The 17,056-nt window shown below is 38.8% G+C and overlaps 1 protein-coding gene across 2 annotated transcripts in view; it reads right to left on the reverse strand.

The window, feature by feature from the left end:
- Positions 1-618: 618 nt before the first annotated feature.
- LOC137295697 (protein HIRA-like) overlaps positions 619-17,056 on the reverse strand; it is a 30,705-nt gene continuing 14,267 nt past the window's right edge. For both annotated transcript variants that reach the window (XM_067827199.1, XM_067827191.1), the window contains exons 15-27: positions 16,127-16,218; positions 14,534-14,786; positions 13,890-13,981; positions 13,187-13,364; positions 12,790-12,882; positions 12,335-12,495; positions 11,156-11,317; positions 10,148-10,206; positions 8,936-9,038; positions 8,229-8,351; positions 7,115-7,278; positions 6,260-6,351; positions 619-4,824 (exon numbers count right to left, since the gene is read on the reverse strand). In XM_067827199.1, coding sequence (XP_067683300.1) covers positions 4,717-4,824; positions 6,260-6,351; positions 7,115-7,278; positions 8,229-8,351; positions 8,936-9,038; positions 10,148-10,206; positions 11,156-11,317; positions 12,335-12,495; positions 12,790-12,882; positions 13,187-13,364; positions 13,890-13,981; positions 14,534-14,786; positions 16,127-16,218 — 1,680 coding nt within the window. In that variant the 3' untranslated portion in view covers positions 619-4,716. The remainder of the gene's footprint in view (positions 4,825-6,259; positions 6,352-7,114; positions 7,279-8,228; positions 8,352-8,935; positions 9,039-10,147; positions 10,207-11,155; positions 11,318-12,334; positions 12,496-12,789; positions 12,883-13,186; positions 13,365-13,889; positions 13,982-14,533; positions 14,787-16,126; positions 16,219-17,056) is intronic.

A 17,056-nucleotide genomic window follows, 5' to 3' on the forward strand; every position in this document is an offset into this window, starting at 1 on the left:
CGGGATCTGTAAATGGTCCCACTCTGGTCATCTGACACAATAGTGATATTCATCCTCATCCAGATTTTTCAAAACAGCATCTCCTCTTAAATGCAATCCTCAAGTAAACGGAATGACATAAAAGATCAATCTTTCTTGCGTTTGACCTGCACTGGCTGGAAATGTGGTTCATTTCTAAAGATAATTACGTATTCTTCAGACGTGACGATATCACTCACGACAGTGCTTGAATATATTGTTTTTAAAGCAGCAGAAATATCCATTACAGATTTCCATTTGTATCCAGGCGTAGATCCTGCCCTGAATGTCAGAATAACTTTTTTGACTGGCATTCTGTAAGTTTCACGACTATTTCTATGTATAGACAACTTCTTTGTTCTGTATAGGCAACGTTTCGACAGATTAAACATTCGTTGTCAAGCAAACGTCAAAACGTCGCCTACACAGAATAAAGAAGGTGTATATCATTAAAACTAGTCCTCATTCTTCAATGTCAAAATGGTAACGTTTACAAATGGTCCGGTGATTCAAACATTCAGTGTTGTTCAGTACAAGCTTGAAGTCCTGAGCTTGTCCAAAATGTCAGAATGCTAATGAAAAGACAATCAACAAGTATACTGACTCGTACAAATTTCATTTCATCAACTCACATTGGACAAAGAAATCAATTCACAGTTTGCCACGTTCTCAAAATTTTAGTTGGGAGACATAAATTCAATTAACTGTGATCTGAAGATCACTTGTGAAACCCCTTAGTAGCTCCGGTTTTCTTTTTTTAAAAAAAACATGATTTGCAATAATCTGAAGAAAAAACGAGAAATGTGAAGTTGAGTATGAGTGTCCATTATGGACTTGTGGAGAAAAACATCTGTTCACTTTAAACTCGTATATTTGTTAGGAATCCACCGAGTGAGCGAGTTCGGTTTATTTTTACGCTGCTTTAACAAAATTTCAACAACATTAGGACAGGAAACGCCGTAAATGGGCTTCACATATTGTACTCATATGGGGAACTGAACACGGGTTGTTGACAAGAGCAAATGCCTGAATTCACCCAGATATGTAGATGGAGGAGAAACGTGACACAACCTAACTCCTTGCATAGCTCTTGGTGAACTCAAGTGAAGAGATGTAATTAAACACAGACTGATATTCAAACAACCTATGCTTGGCCTATCCACACACTATATGGTCTAATTGTGTCTATTGGTGAAGATGTCTTTCGTGAATCCATTATGATTAGTTTCGGTGTAGGTGCTAACGCCATTATCAAGCAAGCAAGCTGTCAAAAGTGTAAGCATCTACACAGAAACTGAAGAAGTTACCATAATTTTTCAGGGGATTTAATTGACAGTTGCTTGTTTCTTCTTTCACACCACTGACAACTGCATTAAATAACTGAATCTGGACAAGACAAATAAGTGACTTCAATGAGCAGTTATCACTGTCAGGTATAACAACACGATATCAACCAAGACATCAATATTTCCACTGATTCATGTGTTAGCGGGCTTTGGTTAAAGGAGAGAACTGTCAGTGCCCTGTACCCAAAAAACTATCAACGATCTTGCAACAATCGTGCCAACTGAAAATATATACAATTCATATCTACAACATATGAAAAACATTTCAACAAGTCACATCCACTGAGTAGAAATATGGCAAAATGGTTTGTAAAGTGTAAAATGTAGCAATACAGCACTAAGTGTCATTGACAAACAAACAAACTGCCCTATACATCAAGGACTTCCGGGAGCTATCTCAGAAGTTAGAATATCTTGCAGTCTTCCCAGGTCCAAGATAGGAGGAAACAAACATCATTTTTCATGTAATGCATATCTACCACACTGTCATCACAATGATGACACCATGATGACTTCATTCATTCGACTGTGGGCAACAAAACCTTGGCATCCACCTTGGAATGTCTTGTTGAGTGGACGGCGGGTTTCACAGATTCTGAATTTGGATCAAGGTACGACAGCAAATGTTTCCATGGTAATGATCTCATCCTCGCTGAAGTATAATAAAGGATGATGTATATTGTTGGTGTACCTGGTCACTCTCTCTGGTCACCATCACTCTCTTGCAAGTCTCAATTTGCAATCAAACAGACTTTGAGTACTGGAGTTTGTTTATATTTAAGTATGGCATGTTCAACAGTATTCCAGATTATTAATGTGAACAGCAAACCCAAACCATGGTGCATCACACCAGCCAACTGTGCCCTCATACAGATTCTGAAGTATTTCTTACAACAAAGATTACTGAGCCTTACCTATTTTTCCATGTTTACTTGTTGAGTGAGTAAACATAGTTTACTGCTGCTTTTAGCAGCACTGCAGAAATATCCTTGCAGGGGACACCAGAAATGGACCTTACACATTGTGCCCATATGGGAAATCAAATCCAGGTCTATGGTGGAGAGTGCCAATGCTTTAAACAGAAAGCTAGTAAACCAGCTCTTTGAACAAGGTCATGGCAGGATATCACTTGTTTTACAGAAATAAGCACACAAGAAGTCATTGAATGTAACACATATTTAAACAAATTCCTTTGTAAATTAAAGGCAGACTAACATTTACATGCTGCTTTCATTAACATGGGACTGGGTACAGAAATCACCTGAGATGATAGAAGACATTAACCTTGACCCCATGCTTTTCCCTGACCTTGAGATGAACCAATATTATGCTGCCACAGAGATGTATTGTATATTGCCATCCATAATTTGACCCCATTTTTAAAAGGACCCTTTTGAAGAAACACTCAAAATGAAGTTAGCAGAACACACTGGGTCTGTGAGCACACATTTTTGAGTAATTGCAAAGAAAAGCCAAAATGTTGTCAGTGGTTGTTTATAGCCAGCTGAAAAAGACAAGAAATGTTATACCTTGTGCAATGTATCACCTTCTCTACATCCCAATATAGATGGCAATACACAATACATTAGAGACCATTCCTGATATGACATGGATGAATTACACTGTGGAATGCTGATGTGTATTTACACATAGTGATTGGTGACTGTCTTATATCATTGCATAAAACTGTTTAGTGTCTCAGTTACTTATACTAAATTAAACATTTACTCTTATGACCTCACTCCTGGTCAGTCAGTGAGTAAACATTGGTGAAAGAAGTTGGTTGGAGTTAACTATTTAAACACTGTACCAGTCACATCACAGTTTGTCAACTTTATTTGTGAGGAAGGACTGAAGTGATACACTTCAATGAATCCCTCCAGTTCAGTATGTTGCAGACTGATTCATTTATTTATTTACTTATTTATTTGTTGTTGTTTAACACCGCACTCAACAATACTCTGCTTTATAGTAGCTTTCTGAAAATAAGTCTGGACCAGACAATCAACTGATCAACAGCATGGGCATTGGCCTACACAATTTTGTGAGTCACCTTCGACAAATTCTGAAGACCAGTGCCAATCTGATGTTGACAGAACAAAGATCATAATCAAGATGAACCTGTGGTTCACAGCCATGATCAGCAGATCCTGACAATAAAAGGAATGCTACTCTGATGACTGAAACACATTATCTTAGACCTGATTAGGTTCATGACATATATGTTGCAACATAATAAACTGGTTGCCGTACAAAATGAGAAACATTTTTGCACAAGCAACTGATAAATGTGCAATATATAAATCATAAACATAAATCACGATGAATACACAATGCCATTTACACAGTGGTCAAATGCAACATATGTCATTTCATTTTCTTAGTTAAATACAAATTCTAGTATGCTTTTGGTTCAGTTTGCTGACTTTGTGTGCTTGACTCTGAGGGTGCGGGTTCAAATACCAGATGGGACTCAAACAAAGAAGCACTAGAATTTGTACTTTACTAAGAAAGTGAAATCCCAAATATGACATATCTTCCATAAATCACTTTAGATATACACAGTAGGATAAGGCATAAGGTTTGGGTTGCAATACATATATACTACCCATCAAACGTTTAGACTCACTTAATTCATTCACTATATGCAACATCTATAAATTATAATTACATTGAAGATGAATTTCTCCATTTCCTTGGATGAATTGCAGAAAAGCATGTGCACATATCATGAATGTGAACAGCTGTGTTTTGGTGTTTTCTTAAGAATTCGCAATATTTCAGTGAGTTTTTGCATTCATTGAACTCATGACGATAATCTTTTCAATGTTACAAAAACGTGCTTTACAATACATTAGTTCAGGTGTAAACAGTACCTTTAAACAGTATGGAATATTTTGCAAAATCTAGTTTAGAACATTTGACTGAAGTAAGTGGCTACATTTACACTACTGAGTCTAAACTTTGATGACAGTATATATCATGATATACACACTGCAAGATAAGGATCAGGTTGCAATATATAGTCAAATACATTGCACACTACCACTCGATTTGCATTTCATCATGTTTTATACAGGAATCAAGCGGCACTAAGTTTGGATCAGGCAGCAAAATGCACCAATTATTACATTATCACCTAACAACTTCATACAGATTTCAACCACAATGGCTTTGGCATCTTAGGTTACAAATTTTACAATACGACATTTAAGTATGGATCGTTTCACGGTGGTCCTTTCATCCCATGAATATGTACAATGATTCCATGAACGTCGCTTGGACGACCTTCTTCCTCCTTCCAAGCTACAGATGAAGATAGAGAGCATAAGAAACAGGGAGGGAGGCCTTCTCACACAGATTCCAGCTGCTCCTGGTATTCTGTGTAGAGACGCTGCCATCGGAGATTGCTGCCAACAATTGGGAGGATTTCTCGTAAAAGATCTCTTTTGTTCAGACCCTGCAAAATACATGTCACTTGTCAATGAACTGCACCTTTCATCATTTTCTTTCCCATCTGTACCTGCCGAAAAACACATTTACTTCAAAGTCTAACCTTTCATACATGTTTTACATGCACTGACAATAAGCACACAGAAAAGATTAAAACTAGGATTGGGATGGGTCGGAAAAACTGGAACTGAGTACCTGCATGTACTTACCTGAATTTGATGCTAGGCTATCTAATTTACGCCTAATAAACCAAAAAAGAGAGTAACACCTTTGCTTGTTAAAATGCAGAAGAACAAGTTATTATCTCTGCTTGACATTACAGAGTTCTCTCTTTTCCAGGTACTTGACTCCTACAAATTAAGACTCAATTCCAGCTGTACCTGACCCAGATTTGAGTACCGCATTACCCATCCCAGTCTTAGTTTTAACAGTGTGAAATACGGTGTTAGTCATGGAAGCCAGGTCCTTGTAGCTTGGTAGTATTTGACCTTGCCACGTTTCTTTTTTTCTAGCAGTTGATGACTCCATCAACAAAAACTATAACACTTATGTGTGGAGACCGATTCCAATAATGATGACTTTTCATCATGCCAACAATGACAACCCATCTCTCCTGCAAAAACCACCAGCCACATGCACTCATGTGCACGAGCAGCCCCGCACACACCACCACCCAAGCAAACACTCTGTCAGCCCTGTAACCAGAGATGGCAACCCCTAAGTGTTGCAAATAGTAGTTTCAAGGATAAAAACTGGCAATTTGATCATATCATCAGTGGTCAAGTAAATATGTAAAATCAAGATTCTGAGAAAGATAATATGACATTTATCAAGATTGAAGATTTAATTTCAGCAGATTTCCAAATTATCAGCATTACATTTCTTGTTGTCTCTTTTTGGTGAGTGAGTGAGTGAGTTTAGTTTTACGCTGCTTTTAGCAATATTCCAGCAATATCACGGCAGGGGATATGGGCTTTACACATTGTACGCATGTGAGCTCTTTCTGGTGAAAATGTATTTAATAGAGTTTTTGTCTGTCCAAATTTTAATTAATTTTCTTCAAAGTTTCAGATAATTTCTTTTGCATTGATTGTATTTCAAATGTACTGAAATTGTTTGAGGCTCAAATTTGTAGAGATTTGTATCTCTGTGCATCTATCACCATCATACATCTACTGTTTGGACTAAAGTTGCACACAGTTGCAAACATATCACTCATCAGTTGCCTCACATTTGTAACAAATCAAGTAAAGTGCTGTATTTTTTGTAGGATCAACAGAATGAAATAACAATTTTCTCCAACAGTCTTGCTTTCATATCCGGACCAATCAGTTTACTCTAAAATTCAGAAACTAACAAGGACCTGTATGCCTTTCGACGAAACCTTTCGCCAAACTTCAAACACTGTATACTGGCTTAACGATTTATCACATCAAACCTACCAAGACATGTTCCTGCCACGATGGCGACTTCTTCGACCTATACAGCGGTCCAAGAAGATCGTTACACACTTCTCGTAGTTGGGTTTCAAAACCTGGAGCAGAAACATAAATTCAGCAGAATAACATCACTTTCACTCTGTAATCAGAACTTTGTATTCCATGGTGGGCAATGAATCAGAACCGGCTCCTGCTATTATTCTGATATTTGCCTTGTTTGTTGTGTAATACTAAGCAATATTATACACGGCAGATATTAGTTGTCCATTGAGCTGGGTTTTACTCTTTTTCAAAATAACAGAGCCATAAGGTTCTGTAGCTCCCATGAATTATAAAGATTTGGCAATTCTACTGGAAATATTTCTGAGATAGATGCATTGTATTTTCTTGTATTTGATGACTTAAGTAAGTATCATAGATATCTCAACTCCTTGGACCAGATGTTTGATGTGAGCCTCACCTTCTTGGACTGGGTATCTGACATTAAACTCACCTTCTCGGACAAGATATCTGACATTAAACTCACCTTCTCGGACTAGATATCTGACATTAAACTCACCTTCTCGGACTAGATATCTGACATTAAACTCACCTTCTTGGACTAGATATCTGACATTAAACTCTCCTTCTTGGACAAGGTATTTTACATCAGATTCACCTTCTCAGACTAGATACCTGACATTAAACTCACCTACTCGGACTATATATCTGACATCATACTCACCTTCTTGGACTAGACATCTGACATCAGACTCACCTTCTTGGACTAGACATCTGACATCAGACTCACATTCTTGGACTAGATATCAAGACATTGGACACACCTTCTTTGACTGGATATCAAGACATTGGACTCACCTTCTTGGACTAGATATCTGACATAAGTAAGCAGCCAGAACCTGTATTCTGAGGCCGACTTGATGTTGAGGCAGACGGCAACTTGTGACTCCAGGTGGCTGAGCGTGGCTGTCTGCTTCAGTTCTGAGGATGAGCCAAGCATTCCTGCTGCCTTGTGTCCAGGTCTGAAACAACACTTGCGTTTCAGCTGGCATCCCAAGAATACTTTCATTTATGATTTGCAAAAAGATTTCATAAGACTTGAACAACAACCTTAATGAATGAATGTTATTTTATGCCATGGAAAACAAAAAGCAAGCCATATCAGCAGTTACTCAACAAAAAAAGTCTGGGCCCGACAAACCAGTGACAAGTATTCATCCAAAGCCTTGTGAGCGTGTTGACTCAGATTTGAAAAGACAACAAGCATGACTATCTCAAAATAAAAAAAATAGGTTTACATCTCAGGATCTATATCATTCTAAAACAGTTTTGTAAAGTATTTTCTTTTCAACAATTTTACAAAAATAAGAGGTAATTTCTCATCTTTGTTTCATAAATGCTAATTCTCCTTAGAAATATATTTGGGGTTTGTACACTGACAATATATAAACTCTTATAATACAGTGTTACCTTGACACCAAATACCAAATGGCCATATTTCCTAAATATGCATAATGCCACATCTCTTAACTGCATGTGTGTCTCTCAGATGATGAAATGAAAATCTGCCTGTGAATCATTTAAATATATGTCTCAGTAAGTGTCAGACCTGAGTATATAAAAAAATGAATGAACTCAAGTCACTCAGTTCCCTTCAAAAACACAACTGGGAAAGATCAGAATAACCTACAAGGAAATTAGAATTGTGATAATGCACTACACACCAATATTCAAGCTATGTAATGAGGTCTGTAAGTAATGCAGTCTGGACCAGACAATCCAGTGATCAACATCAAGAACTTTGATCTACTCAACTGGGATAATTTTGACGAGTCAACTAAGTCAGTGATGGTGACCACGGAATTCTGTTGCTGAAGACCAGTTCTTTTGGCACTTTACAAAAATTAATTCTGTTTTGATACTAAATCAGTTTGTAGGTCATCTTGAATTGCTAACTAGCTGCTGCTCTCACCTGTCTGGGTTGGCCTGTAGTGATGCAAGGGGTCCAGCCACCATGTTGAAACTCCCTGACGGGAGACAGCCATGATGATTGGAACACAGTTGCAGAGTGTCTTCTCTGTCATTGACAAGAACCCTGTGGAGGATGAGATTGTGCGAGTAAGAGTTCCACTAACACTACATTATGGGACACTAAAAATACCCCAAATCAGTATCAAGTACAAACTTGATTCTGAACTTAGGTACCCATTATCACAATGCCCGAGACATGCTAAGAAATCTATTCCATTATTTGCGAGACTATTTCTGAAGAAATACTCTCATACATGCGGTTATTTGCCAGTAGATCATCGAGACCGGTGTATTCTGCACAATGTGGCACTTTATGAATAGCAACAAACTTTATGGGTTTACAATTTCTTAATGGCAACAGATGCGATATTTCAGTCATCAAACTACAGTAATAACAAATATTTAGGTCAAAATTCAGAATTACACCAAATAATAATCTCACTACTAGCCTTCCAACAGGGTTATTAATACAAAGCAATGTTTCAATGCTTAGTTTGTCATTGTTTGAAAGATAATGCATTTAAAATTAAGAAAACAAGAACTACTTGTCTAAAATCACAACATGTCGCTAAAACTTCCAAAGGACCATTTTGGGACCTTTCATAACAACAAATGGAAATACTCCCAATTCTTGTAATGTGATATTACCATGTTGCCATTTCAACGGAGAATGTGTAGGACTTTTTGTTGGAGAGAGAAATGACTGGTATCCCGTCTGCTGTTAGAGACGTTTTCTCTACCTTGTCAGAGCCTGCAAAACAGGTAAACATTATGGGCATTGACCAAAGCATGACAACCAAACCACATGTCTGGACAATATGATTTTATGCTGCTTTTAGCAATATTCCAGCAATATCGCAGCAGTGGACATCATTGCTTCACAAATTGTATATGTGGGGAATCAAACCCAGGTCTTTAGCATAAGAAGCACTAGCTTGTACCATCAGGCTACCCCACCACTGCACCTGGACAGTCTATCACCGAAGTTCTGAAACCACAGGTACAAACTCACCATCATTTTTTGCACATGTGCAAGTGTTATCATATGGATTTTTAGCTGAGCTGACAAGAGTGTGAAGGAGTAGCAATAAGGTCAAGACGCGATATGATCTGTGTCCAAACAGCTGGTTCATGTCACATGGTCTAAATTATCTCCCTTTCAGCTGGTGAATCACGCCTCTGAATTATTTGATCCTTTGTTTTTAAATAATAGACAGCAAATATGGGCTATTGTAGGGAATAAACTTCAGGCTTGAGGGACATTTATGTTTTGCAATTTACAGTCCACCAGGAAATACTGCAGAATCTGTATAAACAGGTTCTCAAACAGTTTCTGTTGTTAATCACACTTTCATATCAATATAACTTGTAACGTAATGAGTGAGTTTACATTTACACCATGCTCAGCAATATTCCTGCACATGTAAACAGTCGAGTCTGGACCACACAATCCAGTGATCAAGAGCATGAGCACTGATCTGCACATTTGGAAACCAATGACGTGTCAACGAAGTCAGAGAATCTAACCACCCAATCCCATTAGTTGCCTCTTACAATAAGCTTAGTTGCCTTTTGTGGCAAGTATGGGCTGCTGAAGACCTATTCTACCCTTGATCATCTCAACTACAGTTTTAAGTAGATGTATTTTACAACAAGCCTTGTATCATAATATAAATCTGTCATGTCCTAAAGTCACACCACTACTATACAGAAGAGAATTATATTATCATTAGTTTGGGGCTTGAGACAAGTTGCTGAGGTCACCGACTGCTGTCACTATATTCAGACAACATTCATGAATAATCCAAATTGTGTGAGCATTTGGACCCTACTTGGGCTTTTGTAGTAAGAGGTTCTTACCTGTCATTATTGATGCTAGACATTCATTCTTTATAACAGCACAACGGGATTGTAGATTCCTGAAACATAACAAGTAAAATGTTTTGGTGGGTGCGTTTTTCAGTGATGACTGACAACTGATTTTATGACAGTGAAGTGTATATCTATCTGAAAGATCTCATCACAGTTCCAAAGCCCTATCAATTAATTTTAATCAGTTAAAAAGTCAGCTTCACAAATCACTGCTACTAAAGCAGCCACTTCGGTAAGAGACATCTTAGAATTGTCATCAGCCTGATAATAATTTTGCTTCTGGGTAGGCTTCTATTTCATACACTGATCAGTAACACGATCAAGTAAGTCAAAGCAAATTTCTGGGATCTGTTCAAACAAAGAATCCCAAGTATATGACCTGATTGAGTGAGTGAGTTTAATTTTAACAGCACTTTTTAGCTTCTATTCCAGAAATATCACTACAGGGGACACCAGAAGTGGGCTTCACACATTGTACCCATTTCAGAATTGAAAATGGGACGTGACGCTAATCAGTAGGCTACCCCACCTTACAAAAAAAACAGTATCATGACCATTAGACTGAATGGAAACCTACACGCTCGATGAATCAAAATAAAAAAAAGTAATGAGTAATACATGCAGATTCACAACGTGTACTTGTTCCACATTTAATAGCACATTTTGTATATGTTATTATTCTGTTGAGCTGTAACTGACAAGAGTGAGTGAGTGTGTGAGTTTAGCTTTACGCTGCACTCAGCAATACTCCAGCTATATGGAGGAGCTCTGTAAATAATCGAGTCTGGACCAGACAATCCAGTGACCAACAACATGAGCATCGATCTGTGCAATTGGGAACCGATGACATGTGTAAACAAGTCAGCGAGCCTGACCACCCGATCCCGTTAGTCGCCTCTTACGACAAGCATAGTTGCCTTTTATGGCAAGCATGGGTTGCTGCAGGCCTACTCTACAATGGGATCTTCATGGGTCTTAACTGACAAGAATACTCACCAGACGTAGAGACTTCCTTTGCGAGTTATAGCCATGACATGGTAGTTGGTACACTTGAGTATTGAGACATTAGAGTTCAGCACTACAGTTGGGAGGGTCTTTCTCCCTCCCTCGCTGAAGAAGGACACGGAATGATTCTCACAGCTCACTCCATACACATGACTGAAAGAGACAGTGATTGAGTTGGATGAAAGAGTGGTCGGTTGGACTTGCGTATGCCATTGAGTAACTAGATGGATGGATGGATGGATGGGAGTGATGATGGTGGAAAACAGGAAAAGTGGGTGGGTAAGAAGAATGGAAAAATGAGAGGGTTGGCTGCTTTTAGTATAGTGCTGACAGTAAGAGGGTGAGTGAATGCGTGAGTGAATTACTCTGCAATAGTCAAGCAATATGGCCACAGTCTGTAAATAATTGAATCTGGACCAGACAATCCAGTGATCAAAAGCATGAGCATCAGTCTGCGCAACAAGTCAGCTAGTCTGACCATCCATTCTCGCTAGTCGTCTCTTACAACAAGCATTATCGCCTTTTGTGGCAAGCATGGGTTGCTGAAGACCTATTCTATTCCGAATCTTCATGGATCAGTGAGTGAATGAGAGATGGAGTCAGACATAATCTGTTAAAATATTTCAGCATTATTACATCATGTCACTTTGACATCAAAGAAAAGCACTATGCGACATTGGTCTTTTGTTTACCGCATTGGATATATTCAAACAAAATCTTTCCAGAAATTATTAATCAGTCTAGGGCTAGAGGTGACAAGCCTTGACACATAATCACTGCTAATCTAGATTTCAAAACTAAGAACATAGGTTTCTGCCACTATTAAGGAACACAGCTAAACAATCTGCTGTTCCTTAGCCAACAGTGCCCTTCATATCACAAGCAAAAAACACGAGATGTTTTGATCTTCTTGTATCAAGTTAAGCTTAGCAATATTCCAACCACAAAGGCCTTAGGCAACCTTGTGGACTGTCAACATTTATCATTTGTTTGTATTCTAAACACATGATTTCTAACTGACCGATGTCTGCAAATATGATAACAAAATTTGTCTCTTCAGGCCAAATATGCACAAACAATTTTCAATGGATTTTTTGTTATGACTTGTAAATAAGGAAAGCAAAATTCAATCTTGCTGATGATACAGATTATTACTGAAAATTAACTGACCTTGACCCTGTGACAGCATTGATCTTAGAGGTCATGACCTGTTCCCAAGCGACAAGTCCATCCTTGACACACCTGACCTTGTGCAGCTTATGGGTGCTGCCGCCCACCAGGTTCTCTACCTCCAGGGCCACAGAGCCAGGGGCACCTGCTTTGCCTAGAATCTGCAGCATCAGTAGATAGGTCATTAATGGAGGTAACTGCAGGTAGGTATAGCAGTTTCATGAAAATCAACTTAAGTTTTCAATACTGCTGCATCTGAGAGCATCTCATTACTGGGCATGTTAAAAAACATTTTAGCAACTTTCCCAAGCTATCACCAATCTGCCAATGATAACATCGAATTACTGGGCATGTCAGAACAACCTTTTAGCAACTTGGGCCAATCAGTCAGTCAAAAACAACAGATCTCAAATCTACAATGGCTGATTTATAAGCATCAACATTTTTTATTTTACCTGTTTGTTCGATGATTTCTCAATGGTTGGCACGGGGAGATGAAGGTCACTAGGCACAGGCACATGACGTACAATTTCTCGATCAGGGGCAAGCTTAAATAATAAATGTATCATTTTAGAAAATATATCTTTTACCAAATATAGTTTGTTGCATGCTTACAATGGTGAGGGTAGACACTACTCAGCAGTGAGTGTATCAGCTACATCCTGAAGGAACACCAAAAACAGGCATCACACATGCCATTGAGCATGCAAAGTGGATATGCTAATCCAAAAGTCAAAAGAACAAACAAAATTTGGTTCAAAATATTGTAATATGAGCCAAAATCTAATGGTTGTCATTTCAGGAAATTGAAACCATGCTTTGAAGTGTGTCCCCTACTGTAAGAAGTCTTACCGGGGTAGAGATTGGTTGGGAAATGTTCAAGGCTGCTCTCTCTGCCTCCTTGGCCTCCCGATCAGCTTTCCGTGGTCGTCCCACTTTTCCTGGACGCCGATCATCGATCTTCCGTTTTAGTGACAGGCCAGATGCAAGTTTAGCACGATGATATTCCTTCTGTTTGTCCTCGACTGACCTGTACAGCAAGTGAGGTCATGTTTTAAGAACGCAGTATTCTCTTTATCTAGGATTTTAAACTGAGCGCCTCTGACAGCTAATACAGATTAAAATATTTGTTATGTTCAAAATTGGGATTTTCTTTCAGTTTCTAATTTTCCCTATTTCTTGCAATGGGATTTTCTTTCAGTTTCTAATTTTCCTTGATTCTGAGATGTACTAACAATACATTTTAACAATACAGTCAGTGCTGCACTACCAGCTTTTTAACAGGTCAAAATAAATCACTGAATATTCAAGCTACGATTGTACCTCGTGCTCAAATAGACCTACATACTGAATCTATCTTCAGTTACAGTTGTCCCACTTGACAATAACTACCACATTTTCCTGCTTGTCTTGATCTTAACTTTTCAGGAATTTACATGTGATTCTCTTACAATCCCATGGGATCAAACAACTAACAAGTTGCTCTGCAAGCAGACCCTCTGCCAGCTTAATTAACAGTAGGGTCATCTGCACATGAGACATTGCATCAACTTACTTCTCTGCTGGCGTAGTGGTGGTAGTGCTTGGGGCTGGGGTGGACTTTGACTTGTCTGACTTTGTAGGCGTCTTTTCAAGGGCTTTCATTGGCTGAAGTAGAGATCATTCCATGATACACACTAACTAGAGCCTAAAAGTTTTATAATGTTCATATTCACTTTCAAATTGATTAAATGAAGGTCTGTGGTAGAGAAGAGTTCTATTTAAATTAATTAACAACTGATATATCATGATATACAGTGGAAGCTGTCTAAACCGGCACTCACTGGGTCTGAAGAAATAATCTGGTTTAGTCAAAGAGCTGGATTGTACACCTGATGTAAATGTACAAGCTATGGATGGGACTGAGATTTTATGCTGGCGTAGACAAGTTGCTAGATTGGACAGATGCCAGTTTTGACAGCTTCCACTGTAGTTGAGTCATTGTGTCAATATTGAAATTTCCAGTTCAGGAGGTCACTATATGGCTGAAACAATGCTGATGCAACACTCACTCACTCACTCACTCACTCACTCACTCACTCACTCACTCACTCACTCACTCACTCACTCACTCACTCACTCACTCACTCACTCACTCACTCACTCACTCACCCACCCACCCACCCACCCACTCACCCACCCAGTTAAGGACACACATACCTGAAACACAGCTGTTGATGCTGAGGAAGCTGGGGTCTTGGCCTCTGCGGTCTTGTGTGGATCGCTAGTGGAGGGGGTCTTACAGTCCTGGGAGCCCAGACTGCTGCCTGGGGGTGGGGACTGGAGGGACTGGGAGGGTGAGGATTGGATCCCTGGGCCCGTCACTCGATCCTGCTTCTCAATCTGAATTGAGCTCTGTCTCTCAGAGGAGGCAAATTCAATTTTTTTGCTTGTAAAAGGTAGAGGAGCCTCCCTGTGTGGACAAATAGTTTGACTGTGAGTAATCGTCAAAGAAGGGATGACCCAACACACTGTACATCACAAATAAAAAGAGGCATAGTAATATATTTTTTCATATCATAACTTGTGTATTGTGTCTCATCAAAACTATGATGAAAACCTGTTTTATTACATACCCATGTAAACTTAGGATAGTAATACGGGGATGCAATACATATGACATGATTAAATTACATATTGCACCCTAGATTTCGTATTGAACCCCTGAGATGAGTCTATGTCATGGAACTCATTCTTCAAACTAGCTTCTCTGCTCCCATGATATCTCCTCACTCACTACAAAAGATGCACTAGTATGACGTTCTATAGATTCATGCAACAGATTTTGAGTTCTACTCCTGAGTAAAGAAATTAAGTTTGGACAAAATGAAAAGTGATCTATTGTCAAGTGAGTTATTTAAATTGTCTTCTACTAACTGGGTGCTATTGTCCCAAACAACCTTAGTGTTCAGGCTATCTTGAGTCTATCTTAAGTTAGAGTCATGTTACTGCTAAGATTGGTACTGCACTGGTACTCTGACTCCATGCTACCATGAGGAAGAATTCAAAGTATACTGAACTTCAAAGGAAACTCAACCCTTTTTTTTCTGAGGGGGAGAGGGGATGTTCTTAAAAAGACGACATAAACATGAATGCTTACTGTCATGAGATTTTATTTTTTCGATACCAGTGTTTCTTTTTCTGTTCAGTATGGTATCTTTTGAGGTGTCAATGTTGTTCATACCATTATCAGCAATATTTCCACTTATTTCCAATCATCTGTGAAACAGTAGCGCAGGTACATAGAACTGCACTCTACAGTGTCAAAGTACGATGGCCCACAACAATAAACATTACATGCATCGTCAAATTATGATTGGTGACAAGCACAAATGACAATGATGGGCATATTCAAGATGAAACATGCCCTTTGAACCTTGCACGTCCAGTTTGGTGACATAGTTCCAATCCAGAATGAGAAAGTGTTCATGATATCAATCACTGGTTTGTCAGGTTCAGAACTGATCACATGCCGGCTGCAAACAGATCCATGAGTGTTTATTCTGGGCTGGAGTCCCATCAGCGTTTGGCATGAAATCATTATCCATATGGTGAAACAGAACCAGAGTCATATATATCTTATGTGCACATATCACTTTTACCTAGCAACCGTTGTTTCTGAACTTCATCTGTGATGTCCTCACAAGCTTACTGTCTTCTGCTGCCTAAATATACATGACTCAAATAGATAATAAAGAAATTATTACACTGACAAGTTTGCCACACTTATGTGAAATGATCTCTACAACTTACTCAAATCCAATCTCTGGTTGAGGAGCGAGGAAGATTGGTGTGATTCTCCGTCTTCCATCAGCTGTCTTTGTCTCAATCTGCTTATCTCTTGGCTGCAATGGAAAAATACTCTAAATAGTACCTGGTGAGTTTGGAGGCACTTATGATCAAAGCAAGTATGTGAGTAAGAGTTTAAGTCATTTTCAATAATATCACGTTTGTGAACACCAGAAATTGACTTCTCACATTGTACCCATAGATTGAATCAAACCCGGGTCTTCAGTATGCCAAGCAATGCTCTTACCTCTAGTATACCACACCACCCCCATTGCCAAAGAAGACCACTGGGCACATCACTTACACCCTGTAAATAACCCTCCAAACAAACTTAGTATTTGTGAATCAGCAAAAAAACCCTTGTATTTTGGGCTTCTCCTAAAAAGCTTCAACATACCAGCAACTCCACAGCTCGAAGCAACAAACCTACTTAAACATACCAACTACATCAGAGCTCTTGGCAAAATACCAACTGTTCAACATCTTTTAGCACACTGCCAGCAACGTCTCTTAGCAAAATACCAGCAAGATCACATTTCAGCAACATACCAACTATACATCTCTTAGAAACATAACAGCTACATTAGTTGCTCTTAGCAACATACCATCAACATCACATCTCTTAGCAACATACCTGCAACATCACATCTCTCAGCAACATACCAACTACATTACATCCCTTAGCAACAGACCAGCTACATCACAGCCCTTAGCAACATACCATCAATATCACATCTCCCAGCAACATACCAGCTACATCACAGCTCTTAGCAACATACAAGCTATGTGAGGGCTCTTAGCAACATACCAGCAACAGTACAGATCTTAGGAGCTCTTAGTTAACACAAGAGGAAATCAGAAGCAGACTTGTTGATTATTCAGTTGTGTTGGACT

The sequence above is a fragment of the Haliotis asinina genome, chromosome 1, assembly GCF_037392515.1.
Source record: "Haliotis asinina isolate JCU_RB_2024 chromosome 1, JCU_Hal_asi_v2, whole genome shotgun sequence".
Lineage (NCBI taxonomy): Eukaryota > Metazoa > Mollusca > Gastropoda > Lepetellida > Haliotidae > Haliotis > Haliotis asinina.